This window comes from Scomber japonicus, chromosome 7 (assembly GCF_027409825.1).
Source record: "Scomber japonicus isolate fScoJap1 chromosome 7, fScoJap1.pri, whole genome shotgun sequence".
Lineage (NCBI taxonomy): Eukaryota > Metazoa > Chordata > Actinopteri > Scombriformes > Scombridae > Scomber > Scomber japonicus.
Window position 1 is genome coordinate 18,698,158 of NC_070584.1, and position 22,778 is coordinate 18,720,935.

At 40.4% G+C, this 22,778-nt stretch overlaps 1 protein-coding gene across 1 annotated transcript in view; it reads left to right on the forward strand.

Moving 5' to 3' along the window:
• Window positions 1-22,778, forward strand: part of ttll7 (tubulin tyrosine ligase-like family, member 7) — a 72,672-nt gene that overhangs the window by 23,887 nt on the left and 26,007 nt on the right. Inside the window, exons 10-13 of the mRNA XM_053322453.1 lie at window positions 10,150-10,244; window positions 12,168-12,315; window positions 12,911-12,984; window positions 16,079-16,214. Of these exons, the coding sequence (XP_053178428.1) occupies window positions 10,150-10,244; window positions 12,168-12,315; window positions 12,911-12,984; window positions 16,079-16,214 (453 nt within the window). The remainder of the gene's footprint in view (window positions 1-10,149; window positions 10,245-12,167; window positions 12,316-12,910; window positions 12,985-16,078; window positions 16,215-22,778) is intronic.

The window sequence follows — 22,778 nt, forward strand, 5'->3', positions numbered from 1 at the left end:
AGGAAAGTACGCACACAGTCACAAAGATGCATGTATACAGTCTTATTTAGGCAGACACACAGCAGCAAATGTACACACACTGTTACATGGTGGTGTGCATTTATACACACACACACATATAGGTAAAGAAATAGACGCATGCACAGCAATCTAAGACAAATACCCCTCCTCTTCTCCCAAAGGCGCACACACAGACACACACACACACACAAAACAGCTTTCTTCATATAATTTCTATATTTTCATACCTTCCAGGCAGGGTATGAAAATATAGGTCAGGGCGACAAGTTGACGAGCAAGACGCCCGCCCCTCATTCAGTGTCAGTCTCTCAAGTGTCAGTCATTCAGGAGAAGGATTTGACTTCAGAGTCCACTCCAGGTTTTCCGTCTCACCTTTTTGATGTCAGCCAGTCAGTTAAAGCATGACCTAAATCCTTTAACCAAAAGTGGTGTGTGCCTTCCCCCCTCCCCTTTTCCACAAATTGTCTCAAAAGTGGGAAATGCCTCTGGGATAATTGTTTGTTTTTCCCTATCATGCCAACCCAAAATAAATCTTTATGATTTTACCAAAAACTCTGATTTGGAGGGGAAAAAAAGGAAGACATTTAATAGCTGGATGGTGTTTTCAGAAAAGTCGTCGTGGAATTAGGGTGTTATAATTACCCTACCTGACTCCTTTTGTGTGACTGAGCAGTTGTACTATATGACAAAAGGATGTACAAGAGAGAGCCAGAGTGGTGTTCCTTTTGACTGCTGGTGCAGTGTGACAGTGTGTGCGAGTGTAAATGTGTATGAGACATGGCAAACAGCCGTGAATGCAGTTGTTCCACTCCAGCAGTAATGATCCCCCCTGTGCTACCAGCAGCTCTCTATAACTCTCATCAATTAACATCCCACGCACACATACACACATACACACATACACACACATAACCCTGCTTCTCTTTCACGCAACATTTACAGCAACAATCATTTATTTCCAAAATTGAACTGATTAGTCAGGGGATAGTTGCAAGCATAGAGACCCCTTCTCAAATCCTCACTGCGCAGGCTGTCAAGCCTTAAAATAACTTTATTACCTCTTTAGCCTGTCGATGTTCATTCCTATTCAGCAGGGACACAACACGCAGCCGGGCCCATAGGCTGGTTGCCACAAACCGTACCCTATGGCAAGCCCTCAGGTCCAAATTAAAATTTTCAGCAGATCACTGCAACATTTTGTGGTAAATTGAATCTATTTCATCCTATTTCACCATTTTTTTGTCCCTTCCCCGAGTCCCAAAACAGTAAAAATTATGTCAGGAATTGAAACACAATCTAGGTCTCACAGGTTTGTTTTGAATTTGTGGACTTCACCTCTCGAGTTTCCTTATTGGTGTCACTGTGAATTATGTGTGCCACGCCTCGTTGGGGCCTTACCCAGACTGCCGTTCTGACACTGTCTTCCTCTTTTACTCTTTAAAATGTCAAAGTTGGTTGTTGGACATGCAAAGGTGCAGCCAGGAAATGAAAGTTCAACCTGTGTAAACTCAAAGCCAGTCAGATACCTGAAAGCTCGGTGGTATCATATATAAGAAACTGTCAAATTACATTAGTCCTTCCCTTTGTATTTGTATTTTTGTCTGCCATTTTCTGGGTCTGTGTAGGAGGCTGCGGAGGGAAAAGGAACATGATTGCCTCTCACATCCTCCAATTACACCTACGGAAAATAGACAGAGTTTTTTGTTTTCTGGACAAGGTATTTACAATTGTGCACCTCAAAACTCCAATGACTAGAGGATGTGCTTGCCTTTATCTTGGTATTGCAAGAAAACCTCTGCATGATATCACAAACATGCTCTTTTTAAGCAGACAAGCACAAAGAGAAATTGTTACAAATATGCTAATAACGAATTTGGACACTCACAGACCAGTGCACACCTGCCAAATAGCTTGTCACAGGGGTGAATACAGAGAGGGCAAGAATGATGCTTCTCAAACTAAGGCCAAGTATCAAACGGGCGTATTGTGCTCAGAGCAAGTATGGAAAGGACAGAAGAGCATGAAGAAAGGAGAGAGTGAGGCTTTTATGTGATTTTTATCTTAATTCATCAGGGTTTTCAACATAAGTTTTACCTCCTATTGACATTGAAATGATCAGCACTACATAGGAGCACACACATACATGCGCACTTGCTCATATGGCGTAACCCGAGACGTTCACTTTCATTAAACCAGCCTAGACAGCATCTGTGTCTCGTATAGGAAAGGCGTTTCACTGAGCCGTGATCTTCACACAGATACACAGTTGAGGGTACACACACACAGTCTGCACAGACTGTATTGTCATTGCCAAAGCATTTGCTTTTAGGGCTTCATTGACTGTTTTCTTTGTCTTTTAAAAGCAAAATAAAAACAAAGGCACAACAAATATGCACGTAAATGCACATATATTCAGGAACTGCATCATGATGCTAGCTTTACTTATAAAATCCTCTAGCATGTGGTGTCGTCTTAAAATTGGGGCGTGTGGGTCAAAGAGAACAGCATGTTTCCAAATCCAGTGTGAGTCATAAGGAGTGCATTTACTCAGTGGCAAAATATAGCAATGGGACAGCATTATCACCCCTGCAACCCCCCCACCCCCAAGTTTATCCAAGGCCCATGTGCTGTAAGCCGGCATGACAAATAATGTTAAATGGAGTGGGGAAAATAGAAAAAAAATCACAAGAGGTTCGGTGGGTGATGGGTGAGGAGAAGAGGAATATATACACAAAAAATGCGTTACCCTTTAATATATGAAACAGAACCTGACAAAGAGCACAATTGATCATTCTCACGAGGTCCCGATGGGTGTCCATGGAACCCAACACAAGGACCGGTGGATTGAGGCCCTGCCTCATTATAGTCTCTGGCTCACTGTACTTTTTTTCCTTTCTTTTTTTTTTTTTTTTAGCTGTTTCCCCCACACGCAGCATTAAAAAAAGCTCCAGCTGGTCACCTCTAAATAAGAAGAAACAAGTGTTTGTAGTGAGCAGGAATAATTAGAAACCTTCCTGGTCAGTGCGAAGCTGTCTCTTGTGCTGGGCTCCAGGCAGCTCAAAGGCTTGTAGGCCCGCTTGTTAGGGACACAGTCAGTGTGTAAGGGAGCTAAACTTGATTTGTGCTGTGTCAGTGCTGTGTTTAAATGGGTACATAAATATATTGTATATGTTTGGTCTGCACTATAAACATACATGTGCACTACGAGAGCCACTGCGTACAACCAAGAGTACTGTTGTGTGTGTGTTTATTGTGAATGCCTCTACTGTGTGTGTGTGTGTGTGTATGTGTGGTCTTTGTACCTCAGTGAATAGTCCTCTGTATAGTGTGTGTGTGTGTGTGTGTGTGTGGGGGGGGGGGGGTTCTGATCTGCCTACAATCAAACTCCAGCCCAGAGTATGTACTTTTATCCAGCTGGAGAGGCAGGGAAGAATCCTGCTCAAAACACACAAGTAGACCAATTCAATAAGCAACACAAAAACGTGATAAGGATAAGATTCCTCGATTGCTAATTGTATTGAGATGCCACCGCACATCAGAACTCAAATAGCTTGATTATTGATGGCTGAAACTTAACTACCATCTTGCTATCCATCACTTTCTGTCTTTCTATCCCTTCTGCGGCTCAGGACAAATCGTGCAGAGTGATTGGTAACTAATGAGGCGGGCATGGTTAGGTCAACTGTGGCACAGGTTTGATTTTGTGTGTGTGTGTGTGTGTGTGTGTGTGTGTGTGTGTGTGTGTGTGTGTGTGTGTGTGTGTGTGTGTGTGTGTGTGTGTGTGTGTGTGTGTGTGTGTGTGTGTGTGTGTGTGTGTGTGTGTGTGTGTGTGTGTGTGTGTGTGTGTGTGTGTGAATGGGCATTACAACAACAGACCAACAGACTACATCTGGACTGTTCCCCCAAGGGCTGTGATACTTCACCACTCCACTCCCTCCATCTCTCCATCCCTCCCTTCCTGCAACTTTCCCCTGTTTCAGTGCTCTGCCCCCGATTGTTTCAAGATGAGTTTGGTTTGCCTGTCCCTCCTGCAGAGCCAACATAATCCAGACTTCCTTTTCTTTTGAGTGCAAATGTACGTGTATGTGTGTTTGTATTGGGGATGTGTTTGTGGGGAGTAATCTGCGATGGCAAGTGTAAACAGATGCCATGATACACACATACAAATGGGAACCCACACAAGGATATTTTTTTTACCCACCTTTCTCTCCATACTCATACACACACACACACTGCAAATGAATTACAACTGCTGAAAAAAACTCTTACTTTCCTGTGCAGAAAAATGGTAGCACTCACTTATTTAACCATTCAAATGAAATTCTATTTCATCTGTGTGGAGTGTAATGGAAATTGTTTGTTCTTATAGCTTTTCATAAAAGTCTAAAGAACAGTCATTTAAAGCATTGCTGTTTTACTAGTAGTTTTGGAAAAATGATTTAAAGGGAAATTTGAGACGTGTTTCCTAACCCGTATAACAGCCTAGGGGAACATTATTGTGTATTCATTGTGATTATGGAGAAATTAACATCCTACTGTACCTGTGCTGGCTCCAGTCATGATTACATTTATTATTTGAATTCCAGGGTGAAAAAATGAGGAGAGGAGAATACATACAGTTTGACATACTACATTATCTTTCAGAGTCTCTCTGGCCCCCTTTCACCTTTCATTTTCCTTTTGCCATGATTAATATGTGGCACTTGCGAATCATTCTTATGTCAATGTCCATTTACATCGTCCTTAGCTCTGAGGGGGTGCCTTTCTTCTTGTGAACTCTAGGTGGCAGTAGTTACCTACAAGCCGCTCTTTGGCTTATAAGAGGTTTATTAAAGAATAATTAGAATGATGTATGGGACTGTCTGTCTCTATCCCCATCCATTTTCCTCCAACATGACTATTTCATGGAATAAGTATCAAATTAGGAGCGCACGGGCCTCGTATATGGGGCAGTTGAAAACACACCCCAACATTTAGTCATTTATCATCAGGCATGTATATGGCAGTACCAGTCACTGTGTGTGTCACTGTGTGTGCCACTGTGTGTGTTTGTGTGTTTGTGTGTTTGTGTGCATGCATGTGATTGAGATGGAAGATATATAGTACTAGTCAAAGGTTTGGACACACTTTACTTATTCAAGGGAATGGGAGTGTGTGTCCAAACTTTTGACTGGTATTGTATATTGCATGTTCATGGGTGACATATTGAACAGTAGTGTGTGGTTGTGATTGAGAGTATGTGAGAGACTGAAAAGAAAGATATATTTTTGCATATTCATACCTGAGTTCTAGGACCTCAGGTATGTTTTATTGATGTACTCTTGCATGTTTGCAAGTACTTGAGTTGGTATTAAGTGTGTCCACTCTTACCTTTTTGGGGCACTTTTGAAACATCTTTTACTTTTTGTGTCTGTGTGTGATTATATCTCTGTGTGTCTTCAAAAAAAAGGTCAGGTTTTACTGGTGGTTAAGCTAAGTGTTGGCCTGCTCACTCCCAGGACCTTTACCAGCAGCTCAGCATGCTCAGCTAGAGTTTCCTTGTGTCCGACTGGACCACTAAAAACGGCACGAAAAGAACAAAACAGTGATTGATAAGACGGCTGAAACAAGAGAGCGACTTAACAGGGTGGCCAGCTGTCTGTCTTTCTGTCGCTCTGCTACTCATGCCCCCCCACCCCCCACCCTCCCTCTCCCTCTCTGCCTCCCTTTATCATTCCACCATTGTGCAGCAACAAACACTCCATTCTGACAGCGGTTGAACTGTGCCGATACCCTCGAGTGTGCGTGGCAGAATGGGAGGCTTGTCAAAGCAGTGGTTGTTTACACTCTGTCAGGAATAATAAGAGGGGTTCGTTTTTCTGAACCGATTAATCACGACCAGCCCTTGCACTTGTTTGACGAGTATTCCAGACACAGAATAGATGTTGATGGGGGGAAGCAATTTGTTGTGGAAAGAAAGCAGCTGATTGTTGTTGATCCATTGCTGTTGCTATGTTATTAGGGTCGGTGTGACACAGCAGAGGCCACAGACACAAACTGTTTGATGCCCGCTACATTTTCAAAAATGAGTGAGCCGTATGATCATTGGAGAGGATTTTCCTCTCTGTGTTTATTTTCAGTTGAAATTACAACAATGAAGAGGGGGAGACTGACTTTATTCTGAAAGTGAGCAGGAGCGAAAAATAGCCAATGTAATAATATGTAATAATAGTGTTATTGTTAATGCTTGAACTTACTGTATGACCATTACTTAGTTACCAGATATGCTTCAGCAATATAATACGTTCTCACTTGCTCAGGAAGGGGAACAAACATGAGCAGACTGGCCCTGCATCTGAACCAGTGGGTGATGAGAGTTTCCCCCCTGAAAATTAAAATCAAATCAAATAGTTATGTAAAATTTGTGGTTTGCACTTCACCCCTTCGTGTGTACTTTAGGACCTGCAATAAAGACCAGAGGAGACACTTACAGTTCACAGACAATTCAAACCAAAAGGAGAGTTGGGGGGGGGGGAAGTAATAAGGCCCCCCACCACAAGCATTATTTCACAACCTCTGCCATAAACATTGACAGGTTAAGTGTACGTCAAAGTCACACACAGAAAATAAAAGCATTGGTATATTTAATTGAATGATCAGAAGAGGATAAAGCTGTCCTGTGAAAAGTTACTGACTGATATGTCCGTTTCCTGCATTCTACTGTTTGACCAAGCGATATTTGGGTTACATTGATGCGATGCTGATGCTGAACCGAATCAAAGTAAAAAGGAGTGTCTAATCTTTTCATCTGACATTTTTATTGAATGTGTCTTGAAGCAACCGAGGGCTTCTTTAAGACCCTGCCAGAGTCACTTAAGGAAATCAGAGTGGGGGTTTTGAGAGCATGCAGGGGTTCATTAGGACCAGACTAGTCCAACTTCCTCTGCCAGAGAGGAAAAGGAGAACACAGAAACACACAGAGAGAAATGAATAAGACAGAGGTAACGACCAGAGAGTGAGGGCTAGCAAACGAAGAGGCATGAGTGACCAGAAAACGGGGTGAGAGACAGCTAGAAACAGAGTGGGAAGAGAAACTAACCAGAAGAAGAAGAGCACGGCAGGCAGAGAGTAGAAAGAGAGAGATGAAAGATTGAGGGAGAGCAAAGAGAGACAGCAAGTGTTGCAATGCCAGTCTACCCTGTGACAGCTTGACACCACAAATCAAACTAAGAAATGAAGACAAGTAACGAGACAACCGTCGCCAGGATCACTGCCAGTCTGTTACCTATAGGCTACAGCGCTCTAAAGCCATACTCTTTTCATTGTGGCTGTCATATTGGCAAGTGCTTAAATGAAAACAGACCTTTTCCCTCTTTTTCTTTTGTAATTCTTTTTTTTTTTACTCTAGGTCGAGTGTAGCTCTGTCCTCCTCAGCAAACAGAGGAATGTATTGTAGAGTTCCTTCTATTGAGTGAAAGAGTTGGATAGGGTCTCTGTTCCTTTTTTCCTCCTTTGCGCTGGAAGACATTCATCACCAACCTCCCGCTCCTTCTGATTGATTGCTTAATAGAAAAAAGCACATGTGGGTGCACGCACACACTGACGAAGGCACGCCCTTACAAATCCACCTCCTGTTGGTGTAAATTTAGTTGAAGACTTGAGCAGTGAAGGCCCAACAGTCTCAGAGGAGTTTATTTTGATGCTTCAGGTTAACATAGATATCTTCAGCTTGGGATACGGTTTCTCAAGCTTGTTTGTTCGTTTTTACCTATTCCCTACTTCACACTTTTGCTTTTTTTAACAACTTCGTAGGTGTTGTAGTGTCTGGCTGAAGGACAATTTGGGAGTAGCTATTGATGTATGGAGCAGCTTTACTGATTCACTTAAGCCTGCCTAGATTGTTTCATATGGACAATCATTCATTAGTCACCATTTTTTGGGCTACCTGCCCCTATAGTTGGAAATACAGTTAACACTGTGGCTGTCTCAGTTCTTGGAAGCTTAGTTGTGGTTGTGAAATATTATCTTACAGCACTGTTCCCCAATCTGCCACAAAGCAGTAAGCACCTTTGTGTCAGGATTAGTAATGGCTAGTTCAAAAGACGGGGAGAGAATAAGGGATGGAGCTTTCTAAGTGCCCCCGCAACCCTTGTGACGCTTTGCACATCTTGGTAAAGGAGCTTTCGGGTTTTTCTGGCTTATTTTCTGCCAAGAAAATCTTTCTGGTTCCAAATGTTCCAATGTCACACACCAAGCTGTTTTCTTTTTGGTTGATTTCACTGGTGTTTACCAACATTGCTGATTGGCGGAAAGAATGGATCTATAATACACTCTGAAGTCTCTGATTGGCTCAGTGTTGCTCTGCTGAAATTATAACTTCTGATTAGCTCTTGTGTTGCTGTGATGTGTTCAACTGTATCCAACTGCTTTTTTTTCTTTTTTTTTAAAGGAGGATAGGAACAGGACGAGTAATGTTTCTGACACAAATACTCACTCTGACTGCAGATTAAGGTTACTGGGAAGGATACATTTCCGGCTATGCTTCCAGACTTATTAGCAGTGATTTTTAGTCATAAAACGGATGCGTTTTGGCATGTGGCTTATGTGTAAACCAATCCATGTAAGAATATGTAAATGTAAATACATGTAAACAAACAAACAAACAATCAAGTCATTATTATGGAGATAATATAAGCTAATAAGACACCAAAAGATGAAGCAATGTTTGGTCATACTGAGGCAGACATTATAATAATGTGACAAACATAATTAAATTATTCCAAACACAAAAAAGAGGGATAGCATGTTAAAACAGTATGGCTAAGTTACAGAGTTTCCAGCTGGTATAAACTTATATGCCCTTGTGTAATCTTTTACAGAGAACATTTTCACAATGATATTTAATACAGTATGTTCAAATCAGTCATAATAAAAAAATTACAGCAGCGACACAGGTTTAAATATAGCTTTGTCAATTTTTACTGCTCTATGAAGGGGCCTACCCAGATAACATTTTTATACTAATACAAACAGTGCACACTTCTACCTTTTAGATATTCCTTTGTGTTGAAGAAATTTGTCACAATTCTCAGATGTACTTACTTTCATTCATAAGACAAACACACTTTTATTAAAGTTAATATAATTCTAATGACATCAAAGGTGCCACCCATCCTATTGTTCTCCACATAAAAAGGACTTTGGGAGGGGACCTGACTTATCTCAACAATCAAGGTTTAGCAACCCGAGCCAGCCTTTTGGTGGGCATCTGTTGCTTTGTCATTTGAAGTCACCTCATAGGAAGACATCATTCCAATCACAGTTGCCAGTTCATTCAACCTACCTGAACACTTCTCTCCATTTTCTGGTCCTTTTGTTGTCTCACACAATCTCTTTCTCACCTTGGGAGAGAGACAGAGAGAAAATAATAAAGTATAAAAAGGAAAGAATTGATTTCTTGTGTCAGGTATAATAACTGATATCTGAATACTTTGCACCAGCACTGGAAATTGTTCTGTTAAGAAAAGTAAGCCACTGTTGATTTTTTCCCCTGGTGATTGGGGGCTTTTGTACCTCAAATCACAGGTGGCTTATTCTGTTCTCACTCAGTTGAATCTTTCAGAGTGCAGTTGATTGTATATGGTGGCATTGAGCTGTGATGTGGTAAAACACTGAGGCTCACAAAGAGATTATTGATGGCAGTAGTGTGGATGGGTGTTGCAGTGCCTGGCTGTGGTTGGCATACTTATATTACAGAATCATGGACCGCTTACTGTGTTTGAAAGGGCAGGTTACTTATCCGGTGATACTTTAACCTACACAATGTGTGCATGTGTTCAAGCAAGCAAACATAGCCTTTTCTTCATGCACAAGCATACCACATCAGCGTTAGGCAGGATTTATACCGAGGCAAAGGCTAAGCGTTCCAAAGTGTATTTCAGAGAGAAAAAAATTCACCCCTTTGCATCTTTCTCCCTTCTTTCCTCTCTTTCCTCTTTTGCTTCTGGGAACAGATCTCTTTTTTCCAAAGATGCCCTAAATCCACTCCTGTAATTGTGTAGTGTTTCTGTCTGCTGAATTCAGAAGAAAGGGGGGAAAAAAAAGAGATGAAGTAAAATATTCTTTGAATGTTTCTCTCCTCTCCGACAGATCAATCGTGCACCGAGCTTTGGGACTGATCAGAAGATTGATTACGACGTGAAGAAAGGGGTGCTGCTCAATGCTCTCAAACTCCTCAACATTAGGTACTGTTCTCCACCATCAGACACACATGAATTCCATTTAGGGGCCCATTAAATTTCAAGTGCAGGGGCAGGCAAAGCTTACGTCAAACACGATTTTACAGGGCTCTGAATGTTTGAAGATCCCAATCGATTCTTTCAGTTTTTCTTTTTATTTGTCAACCTTGAAAACTGTGGAATTATTTTGATGCAGGGTACAATTCAGCCTTCATCTTGTTTTGGTTTCAGACTGATGACACAGAAGTGGCACTATTCTAAAAGTAACAAGAGGTTTTAGCTTTGGACAAAAAAGGCTGTCCTTGTAAATATGTGTGTTGGTATTGCTGTGGTGGATACAAATACAAATAATGGCCAAGGTACAAAGCTATGCCTTTATTGTGCGCTTTGTGCACCCTTCAATCAGACGTGCCGTGTTTGTGTGTGTGTTTGAATGTGTGATGTTTACCTGTACCTTATGATATCATTGTTTACCCTTCTCTTTATATTTACAAAAGCTTCATGTGAGGCTCTTTTACTTTGTTTTGTGAGTGTGCTTGTTTGCTTCTTTATGTTACACATTCTGCAACTCTTGTCGTGTAATTTATGGGTTTTATATGTAGTGTGTGTGTTTGTATATATGTGTGTTTCTTGGCATGCTTTTCTGTCCCCTGGCTACAATGAGTTTGTCCAGTGATTGATCATTGTACACCAGACCTCTGGATCTCTGCTCTCTTTTTCTCTTTCACTCTCTGTGCTTGTCCTCCCCTTACTGCACTAAATATAGTCTCAACTCTACTAAACACACATGCACACAGACGCACACACACACACACAATGGATCAATTACATGCAGCACCATAGATTCAGTTTGGCCAAGTGTGGTGCGTGGTGCAGCCATCCCACATAAAAACTCACTTCATCCTCCCTCCCAGCTTCAGTCGGCACAAACAAATCTCTTATCAAAATGATTTGTTTCATGGCTGATGTTAGCTGTGTTCCCACAGATTAAAAGGGGAGATTTGATTATTTCATGACAAATAAATTGTAGGGGGCCTTGGAAGGCAGTGGGGAGCTCTTTCCACTGGACAAACTGCTTATGTTCATGCTGGAGTGAATGAGAGCTTTGTTCTACCTTGCTCACTTTTTCCTTATATAGTAATGGCTTTGCTTCCCTAAAGGGAGGGGTTGGCGGTGTATAAGGGGTAGGGTCGGCTCCTGACTCTGCTCACAACACCAACTGTATCAACGTGGGATCAATTCAGACCCGGCTGGGCATGGACATTGATAAACCTCAGCTCCCTAACAGCACTCAATATCCAATTTAAAGGGCCAGCGATTGACTAAAATGAATTGCCCTTTCTCCAGACCGCAATGGCCCACTTGTTCAGAATTAGCTGTCTGGTCCTGTTCATCCTGAGTTAGTGGGTTTGTTTGTGTCTCAACTCCATATTTTATGTCTGTATTGTTTGGTGTTTTGTGGGGTATTTTCTGTTTTCTCCATCACAATGATGTGATGATCAAAAGATAAATTCAGGTCAGTCCATAGCTTAGGGATGAGACCTGCATGCAGTCTAACCACATCACAATAGATAACATTCCTGAAAACTGTTTATCTGCAGATAATGACTGTTCTTTACTGAGTAGTATCCATAGGTAGTATCCAGTGTTAAAATATTATAAAAGGGCGGCTACATACTGTATAGTAACTATGGACAATAAGGGCAAGGACATTTAAATGGTTTGAAACTTCAGTTGCGTTTCTTTCTTTAATAGCAGCAGAAAACAAGTCAAAGATGTAAGTTAAAGATTGTTGAAAGCTGGAGCTTGACAGAATAGAAACAGAAAATGTGTATCAGTGGTTTTGTTCTGAGGTAGTGTACTCATATGGTGTCTAAACCCTTACCTTATGCATTGTGTTGACTCATGTACTTATTTGTGTTGATCCAGAGCCAGTGATAAGAAACGCAACCTGGCTCAGCAAAAGGCAGAAGCTCAGAGGCGGCTTTATGGCCATGGCTCCATGAAGAAACTCTCAGCTGCTTCATCAGACTGGGAGAAACAACGTCACACACTGGAGCGAAGGAGAGAAGAACTGGTAAGGCACAAACAAATAAATAAACTATTACATTTGGTTCAAGTTTAATTTTTTTTAGGAAAAAATTACCTGGCATGTTCTGTATTTGCAAAACAAAATGCATTAGTTTGTTAAGTATTTGCAAACTACACTACGTTTGGTAGTGAATCGTAGGGCCTTTGTAAAACATGTTTTGTTTGTTACGTTTGGCAGGAAATTAGCTCCATAGAGCCGTACTTCATCTATGAGTGCTGCTATGGCTGAAGTACAGGGCCAGTTTCAGGTCTATTGCAGGCACATATTACTCAGTGCTCAATTATATTGCAGTGCCAGTCTTGAAGTGACCCCCTACTCTCTGCTTTACTCCAAATTGGCCAACTGAGCTCCACAATTATACCTTTCTAACATAATAATAAGAGTGTAGATGGAAAAATGCCTCTAAATTATGAGTCATTTACTGCATGGGTGAGACAACTTCCTCCTTATATTTCTCCCTTTATGCCTTCTCACTTTAAAGACTCCACTCTTTCTCTGTTTCTAGTAGAAGATAGGGGGTGGCAGTGACTTTCACCTGAAAGATTTAGTCTTTTTTCTTTTCGCTGTCTTTTATTTGTAGAAAGAGCGACTGGCACAGGTCCGCAAGCAGATCTCCAGGGAAGAGCATGAAAAACAACATTTGGGGAACTACAGGTAAGGAAGAGGCAAACAGCCAGGGAGAGGGGGTTCTTCCTCCAGGAACTACACCCTTAATTCCTGTGCCAGCTCCGCTTACATTTATGGGGTCATCAGTAGAGCGCCAAGCTCTCAGGAGAATAAATAATGCTGCTGCAGGGAGAGCAAACATACAACAGAGAACACACATTTTTTGAGAACATAAAAACAAAAGAATTAAGACCGAGAGAATATGTAAAATAGAGTGAGAGAGAGAAAGGAAATCAGAGGTAGTGTGTAATGGCAAGGTTCTTACTGTTGCTTCTCAAAGTTACCCTTGCAGCATTTCAGAAATTCAAACTAAGACGTATACTTTGCCTGCCTACTGCAAGCCATTCACCATATCCCATCCATCCCTCCACACTTTTATTCTTTTCTCCTCTAACTCCAGCCGGGACCTTGAAAGACATTGAGTGTGTCAATTTTTAATAGTCACCTCACAGATGAAGCAGATTCACCTCAGAACATGATTCAGCAACAGTTTCGATTTGCCACTTGTCCCTTATAAAATGTTAATGCTCCTTTACTCCTTCACTCCCTCAGTTTCTTTTCCTGCCTCTTTCTCTTTATTCAACACATACACATATAAACATTTTCCAGGTCTTGGTCTCTTGCACATACACAACCGTATGCACACAATCACACACAGACACACACACACACGCCCACACAATTGGCTCACACATACTTGCCCTTCTTGCCGTCTCTCCAAGTCTAAGTGACTTCTTGACTCATCACTTGACTGAATGGCTAGTCAGAATACGGTACGAAGTGCTGTCACCTCCTTCCTGTTTTCCGACAGGCAGCCAGACAGTCAATCAGACAGGCTGAGGTCTGTCTGGAGCACCACTAATAAAGACCTCTTAGCATTCAAATGGTGTCCTGGCACAGCACTGGAGTCTGATTACCACACTGCTTCTCATTATAGGAGTTCGGATAATGAACTTAGATTTGGGCATTAGATGAAACTTCATCATCAGGTAAAGACAAGTCAGGACCCTGTGGCATCAGAGGGAAACTCAGCTGGTTGATATCATTGTCACTGTTCAGTTAATATCTTTCGAGCAGTTACAATCAAGATACTTGAAATATAATGAAAAGTAAGGTTTTAAACTGATGTAAATAGGGTATGAATAATAGTTTAGCCTCTAGCCCAAGATGTGGGAACATGTGGGAGGAAAATAAGCATCAGCATGAACATTTTATGTAAAAAAAAAAAATATTGCAGGGTCACCCGCAAATAAAATGTCCATATGTACAGAGAGGGAGGGCACCAAAAAGAGAAAGCCGTTAACACCCACTATTAAAGTGTTGACCTTTTGCTTTTCAGTCAAGTGACTTATGTTGCTCTTTGAGGATTGACAAGTTCTGGCTCTTTTCACATATTATCATTTCTGTTCAGTTTATATCTGGCTGCTATGAAGAGACACATTTATTGGAAAGTATGTCAAGAGAAAGAAAAGAAACTGGTTCATGTACCTTTTAAAGGTGGTTAAAACGTGTGGCGGTTAAAAAAAAAATCTCATATAGGATAGTGCCGAGGGAAGGAACTAAAGTGACTTGGCAGTTGGTTCATCTCAGGTCTCTCAACATTCAGTAGTTGCTTGATTTGAACTGCAGTAACTAAAATAATGCATAGAATTGGGTCAACTTCTCAACAATATGGAAATCTTGCACCTAGGACAGAAACACTGCATACGCTTGTAAAAAGACAGATGTGGTGCAGTAAAAGTTTTAATGGTATAGTCTCAGATGCTGATGTGTGAATAGCTCTGAACTTCCTGCAGTGTCATCCCAATTATATTCCCCAGTAGAAAATAAATAACATTTAAATAAATACACAAATTATTTAAAGAAATAAAATAAAAGGAAATAAAAGTGTGGTTATCAATATTTACAAAAAAACCCCAAAAAACTAAACATCTTGACATGGAAGAAATTTCCTGCTGCTGTGCTAACAGCACATCCGACCCTCTATCTTTTTTTTTTTTTAAAGGAGGTCTGCGCTTTTGTCAGTGACCTTTTCAACTCCTGAGTCTGGCTCTAAATATGTCCTCATAAAAGCCAAACTATTTGACACTCCACACTGGCCAATGCTTATTTTGATTGCTGTACAACACTGTCATTGTTTTGAAGTGATGACTTGGTGGGAAATTTGGAGATGTATTATGAGAATAACCAGGTGGAGGTTTATACATTTTCCTAATCCCCTCAGGCCTAAGATAAACACAGAGCACTGTTAGTTTAGTCTTGAGGGCACAAATATGTGGAACGTGTGAATAGGCACATTAGCAAAGACTGCGACAAACGGGAAAGTAAGTGCACATCTCAGGGAGGATGTGTGTGTGTATAAGTGTGGGAAGCAGCAGCATTAATGCATTACACCAAGTGAAAATACTGCCTGACATTTACTTAACTTAAGGTCCCCATTAATACTTTTTTCTTTCTGTTCATTCTCTTTGCACCCCACCACTTCTTTATTCTTCTCCCTTGATACTGCCACTCATCTTTACTTTTGTCTGTCCATTACTTCACACCTGTCATTTATATTCTTGTAATTCTTTCTTTGTCTGTGTTTTCCCTCATGCTTGCTCTTTTTTTGGCCATCTACCACTCTTACCTGCTGTGCGTTGACCTCTCTGTGCCTTATTCCGTCCACTCCCATGTCTTCTTACAATCTCTTTTTGGCTCACAATCCCTCCTCGTCTGTATCCCTATCATTTATTTTCTCTCATTTTCTCTTTACCAACCCTCTCTCTCCTGCTTTTCTTACAATCCTCCCTTTTTTCTCTTTTATCCCTCACTGCCCACTCATTTTTTTGTCACCACTCCTCCTCTAACTTTGTATTCCTCCTTTGCTGAACCCAATCCCTCTTTTTCTTTCTCACCTGCATCTTTTTCTTTGTGACCCCCTAATTCTGTTTTCTCTTTCTCTATTTCATAATTCATTCTCTTCTCTTCCAATCTTCTTTCTTCCTGAATTGATGACCCTTCTTCGCCTATTCTTTCCCCCTCTTTTTCCACTCCTCCCTCACTCTCCTTGCTTTTCTCTCTGTGTCTCTGCGGCCTACAGACGTATTTACCCCCCAGACGACAAGCTGCTGTTGGAGAAGTATGAAAGCCTGCTCTCGGCCGCCTTTCAGACCTTCCTCGCTGGGCGAGCTGCCTCACTTCAAAAGGAAATGAATAATCCTCTGAAACGAATGAAGGCACGTACGTCAGTGGCAGACTGTCACGCACGCACACACACACACACACACACGCACACATAATAGAAATGTGCAGAGACTCACACAAACATATACACACAATATGCAGACACTTGTGGACAAGCAGATGTCAAAGAAAAGAAACACACATGCATTTCTATTAAGATTCTGCCCACAGAGACAAAAAAGGATGCGCAAATAATGCGGAAAGTGTGCCGCAGTCCTTCGTTTTTGTTAGTGTGTCTAACAGAATGTCCTTCTTCTCCATCTATTTGCCTCACTTTCCAACTGTCATTCACTCTGTCTCTCCACAAATATTTATTGTGCTGTGTGAACTTCTAAAAGCAAATCAAATCCCACACGTTATAGAAAGACATTCTCTTTCTCTATCTTCTGGTCTTATTTTTCCTTTCTGTTAAAGTTAGTTTCAGAGAAGCTTCAAAGATAATCACTGTTGCTGCCCACACATTTGAATTTGCTTTCCTACAAGATGATTATTTAGTTCATGACAAAGACTCAGGGACACACGTTTGGGCATTTACATGTGAATACACACACAATGCATTGAGATATGTGCATATTGGGACAGCTGTATAAGTCAATGTATGCATAGAAGCTCTCTGGTACCAGGAGGAATGTAGCTTCAGTGAAGCTTTGAAGGTAAAGGTATGAGGACACTTAGGGAAAGAGAAAAATTGATTTCCATACCACACAACTTAACGAGAGAAAGAGTGCTGGGGATAGAAAAGAATGCAGTGTTTAAATCGTGATGAACGAAGGATGAGAAAAATTGTCGTATGTTAAAGACAATGCAAAGACAGAACTGAGCAATAGTTGTTTTGGCACTTTTGTTTTTGTGAAATTCTGTTTAAAGTATCGTGGCGGACTATTATAGACACAGTTTATAAACCAAGATGACTTGTGTAGAGTACAAAAAAAGCAAGTCTCGTTATGTATTCAGAAGGAACAGATCAATACAATAAAAACACATCGTAAGGCATTGTGGGAAGAAGCATTGGTAAGTACTGTGGGGAAGATGCAGATGAAATAAAAAGCCTAAAATTCTTTTGGTAACTGAATATTATTAATGAATACTGAATATGAATATTTCTGACATTAACATTATGAATCATATCAAAACATGTCATATGCAACTATTGCAGCTTTTACTGAAACAACAGCCTCTACCCCTTCACATTTTCTTTTTTAGAAAGTTATTGTGTGTCCTTACAAAAGTGAATTCTCTGGAGAGAATTTTTATAGAGATGTCAATTAATGATCAGACCGAGTCGAAACACCAGGCCGAGGAAAGTTTAATTTAGTCAACACACAGAGATGTGGATCTTGTTCAAAGTATAAAAGGATAGAGATAATAAGAACAAAACACACTCTATAGTTTGCTATCTAATAACATGATCATGACTGACAACTGGAGTGTCCTAATTAAAGGACAGAGTGTGAGATTCTAATCTTCTAATTTATTGTGAAGAATGGATGTTCCTGAATCTGAAAAAGATATTCAGCAAAGCATAAATAAAGCATTTCATGCAGATAATTTTTCTCACGTTTTTAATATAATGTGTATTTTAAGCCTGTCTACAGTCTAGAATAAAATGTGACTTACCTTTTGTGATGGACTTATGATAGATTTATTTGTGCTCCTCAGCCTTGTGTCCATGTACCGTAGATGCTCCTAGTGGCTGCCACGTTGATGATGCAGACAGAGTTGTGCATGTTTTTAGCCTGCATCAATGTTTCCTGCTGCAGTAGTGGTTTTGACTTTATTGTTCCGCCCTTTACCTTGTTGGGAAATTAGCAATCCTATGTATTCCAGCATTCTCAGAGGCAGAGATGGAAGTCTGACCTGAATTCTTTCCATAAACTGTGCAGTGACAGACTTAACATAATTTGAGTCCCCTCATCTTGACTGAAACATGACCACTGCAAACTTTGTAAGCAAACTCACCCATCTTATAGGTTTGCACCATAGACCGCATATAAAGTAAACATAATGAGCCATGATGTCACCCACTGGTTTCCATTGGAGCTGCTTTGAAGCCCAGGGCTGTTGCCGATAGTCACCCCATCTTCTTCATTTTCGCACTCTTTATTTATTTATTTATTTATTTTTTAAATTACAACTAAACCAAAGTAAATCACCAGACAAATTCTGTCGAAGAGGCAGAGATATTAAAGCAGGTCAGAAATGTGTTAATATGTTGATACAATTAACCTGGGATCCATGCTCTGGAAGTACAGTACATAGTTTATCATTCACATCTGAATACGGAGAAACACTGAAATGTATAGAAGATTAAATCTTAAGTTTTGGATAACTGTGGAGCATAAGGCTTTACTACCGTAGTCTAAAAGTCTCCATTCACGCTCCGGAAACATGTCCCAGCAGGTTACAACTTACAGTAATATTGCAACAATAATCTGACTTAGTCTAAGTCCCATACCTGGACTTTAGTAATGTCTAGAGTGAAAATTATGCTTTTTAAATGGGAGTCAATTGGATCCAGCATCTAGCAGCAGGCACTTCCGCCCTGGCTTCATTGTCAAGCTATGGTTGACGAATGCACGAATTACAGTGCTTTGGCCCATAACTGGGGGACTTTTGACTTGCATTGCCTGTTTGGCTAGTTTTTCCTGCACCAAGGGGCCAGAGGTCGTTTGCCAGCTTGCCATCAACATATTTGTCAAGTCTGCCAGACATTGTACCCCCAGGGCTCATGTTTGCTGCCTTTGTGTGCCTTGACTTGAAAAAAATGTCAGAGATTGTCACACTATCAAAGAATATTAAAAGTGTGTTGTATCTCCATTGATAACTTGCTGATGCACTGGAGAGAACCCTCCCTGTCTTGCTGTGCTACATTGAACACAGCCAGGGGTTACACTGGTTTCTACAGGGTTTGCATCACCCTTCTCCCCACTTCCATTACAGTTAGGTTGACAGGTATGCATCAAATCGTGTGTTTTCTTGTTAGCTACAGTATTTATGTTTTCCCACTGGCTCAGCTGATGTTTTTCCATTCCTACATTTATTCACATGGATACTGAAAATAGAAGAAATAAGACTTTGGCACCCTGCCAGTTAAAAAAAGACCAAGACAAAGAACAAGAACAAGTACACAAACTCCAAGTGTTGTCTGGGGACACTGGGCTCACAGTCAGTCAGATCCTATAGCAGTGGTCTGCAAGCACCACAAATGTACATTAATTAAACAATGATGTGTTTGTGGTTCATTTATGTTTGGCTTTTTACCAGTTTTCATCAAAATTAAATTAAAATTAAATTGAGTTTAAAAGGAGTAGATATGTTTAAACTGATTTTTCCCCCTGAATTTGATATACAGTAGGGAGACAACATCAACAAAAGAACAAAAGTCTGACACTGTTCTTCTTCCTATGAAGAAATAAGAGGGGTCCTGACCAGATTTTACTTGTTCAAAGAAATCCTTTTTTTTGTTTTAACTTATAAACATTGCATAGATGATTATATGCAATGTTGTAACCCCAACCCTTGCTGAAGGAAAGGGTTATATATTTGGTTGTTTATTGCCCTATGTTCTTAGGCTAGCAGGTTTCTACCTGTCAGAATACAGTATGTCAGCTAGCATTAATATCTAACCCCAAACGTGCCTACTGAACCTAGTATTACCTACAGAAGTTTGCCACCGGCTTACTTTATATGTTTAATTTTTTTTTACCATAGTGAAAATAAAGTTCTGACCAGTATTATGACTACATTACCACAGTGTAATCTGTCAACGGGCCAAGAAATATGTAAGCAGAAAATGTCATGTTAGAAGCTGCCAAGAGTAGGAAAAAAATCTGCTTTCTCAATAAATGTGTACAAAAAGCTCACCCTTGGACAGGACTACATGGTAAATGGACTGTACTTATATAGCGCCTTTCTAGTCTTTGCGACCACTCAAAGCACTTTACATTACATCTCATTCACCCATTCACACACATTCATACACTGATGGCAGGAGCTACTATGCAGGGTGCCAACCTGCTCATCAGGAGGAATGTAACCATTCATTCACATTCATACAACAGGAGCAATTTGGGGTTAAGTGTCTTGCCCAAGGACACATCGACATGTGGACATGTGGACTGGAGGAGGAATCGAACCGCCAATCTTCCAATTGGCGGACGACCGCTCTACCTCCTGAGCCACAGCTGCCCATACATATTGGTCCTCTGGTGCCAAAAAATTATTTGTTTAGACAATATAGTTTATGAACTTATTGCCCCCTGTAAAAGGTACTGCTATATATTATGAAAGCTGACACACACAGGGCGTATAATTTTTAAACCACAGATCGATTGTTTACACTAGAAAGACATAATTTGAGAAAGTTTAGAAATACTTATAGTGACAGTGCAGCTTGTGATCCCTAAATAAAAGCTCTCTCCAGACTATAGAGATGCAACATCTGATGTAGACTTGCGTTGTTATGAGCAGTTTTACTTAAGAGAAAAAAATAGCTTTCAGTTCATCTGTAATTTCTAAAAATCTGTCAAGTTTGGTTTTCTTCCATGCTATAAAACATGTCAAAATGTCTATGTAATCTGCACAATTTAACAAGGTAATGGGCCTCCAGTGATTTTTACACGACTGTGTTTGGGGAAACTTTCACCTTGTGAAAGATTAATGAGTTGGCACTTTTACTGCAGTAAAAAGGCCTATATTTTATAAATACATTATTCAAAACGGGAAATTATTTGCTTCTCTATTTTTTATAATAATCTACTTAAATAAACAAAGGACCACTTGTAGAATTGTAGACTTTCTTCTTTTTTTTAACACTATATTTAATGATATTTTCCCTGTTTTCCCCCACAAAAAAATAAACATGCAGTTTATTGCTCTCTTACATAATGATGTATTGCACTCCTTAACCCTAACCTTAACCCTGACCCTGACCCTGACCCTTGCCCAGGACTGCATGGACCAAAAGAGGCAGAGGACACAAGCACCCTCCGCAGCCCAACCCCAGAGACACACACAGCTGTAGTCCGATCTTCACAGATGCCCCAAAAACCAGGTCCCCTGTGCCAAAAACTTGGGCTGCTGAATTGAGGGGCATGATCACACTTTTATGTGTGTTTTTTTTGTATCCAGAGATGGAGCTATATTCATCTAATAGGGTGCAACGGGCAGGGAGCAATGACACCACATTAGTCAAGTACAACATAATATCATCAGCATATAGCAAGATGATATGCATTTCCTGTTCAACTACAGCACACTCTATAGCAGGATGTGGTCTTATAGAGAAGCGGGGCCAAGGGAGAACTCTGGATGTACCGTGTGACAAGTGTAAAAGAGATGACATATTAGCATATAACATCTGTATCAGTTTTGGACCAAAATCAAGTTTTAGTGTAACTGCAAAAAGGGAAGACGATTCTAAATGATCAAATTCCTTAGTAATACGAAAGGGCAACTACAGGGTTATTGATTTTTTTTGGCACAGTGGATTATGTTGAGGAACCTTCGAATACTATTAGAAGAAAACTGATTTTAAATGAAGCCAGTCGGATCTTTATTTATAAGGCTAGGTATCACAGTCTCCAGTCTAGTGGCTATAACCTTGGTAAGCACTTTGTATTTTGATGAGAAGAGGCCAATAGGTTTATAGGATCCAAAGAGTTTTTGGTCTTTGCCTGGATATAGCAGAACTGTAATCAGACCCTGTTTTAAAGTTTTGGGTAACTGGTAGATCTCAACTGCATGCTTAAACATATCCATTAGTGGCCCTGTAGAAGAGTATAGGGAACCCATCTGACCTTGGTGAATTTCCTATTGTAACAGAACTTCCTGTTTAATAATGCCAGCCTCTAGATTGTCACGTCTCCGTAGCCTTCCCCAGAACAAGAAATCTTTCTAAGTAGTTACTGATTTTACAAGTATGTAGACCCTGAAAGCAGTATCAATGTACATAAAAGTCCTGAAAGGTCTCATTGATAAATTCAAGATTATGGACAACAGTGGCAACATCTTTGACCTTAACTGAGGAGATATATCTTGAGTTATCATCTTTCCGGATCTGGAAGGCTAATAGTTTACCACTTTCATTTCCATTTTTGTAGTACTATGGTTTAGTTCTAGCCATGGCATTATCAATCACCTGCAGATCTAGAATGTCACATTCACCCCTGCTGTTGTTTAGGAGGTCAACTGTTGTCTGGTTTTATTTTTAAAATTACCCCCTCTAAAGAATCCTAATATCTGATTAAAGTTTTTTGGTTTTTAACAGATGCTGCTTTTTTCTGTGATGAATAAGTTATAGTCTCACCTCTCAAATAAGCCTTTAAGGATTCCCATACAAGGGTTGATGAGGCAGTCCCTGACGCAGTTAATGCTAAGAAAAAAATGTATGTTGTTTTTTGATAAGTTTATAATATCTGTGTCATTGAGCAGGTGTATGGAGAATTGCTATACTCTATTACTACGAGCAATGTTCCTCTTAGCTGTCTGGAGCATGAGAGGGGCATAATCTGAGTGAGTCATAGCTAGACATTCACATGAGGATATTAGGTAGATTT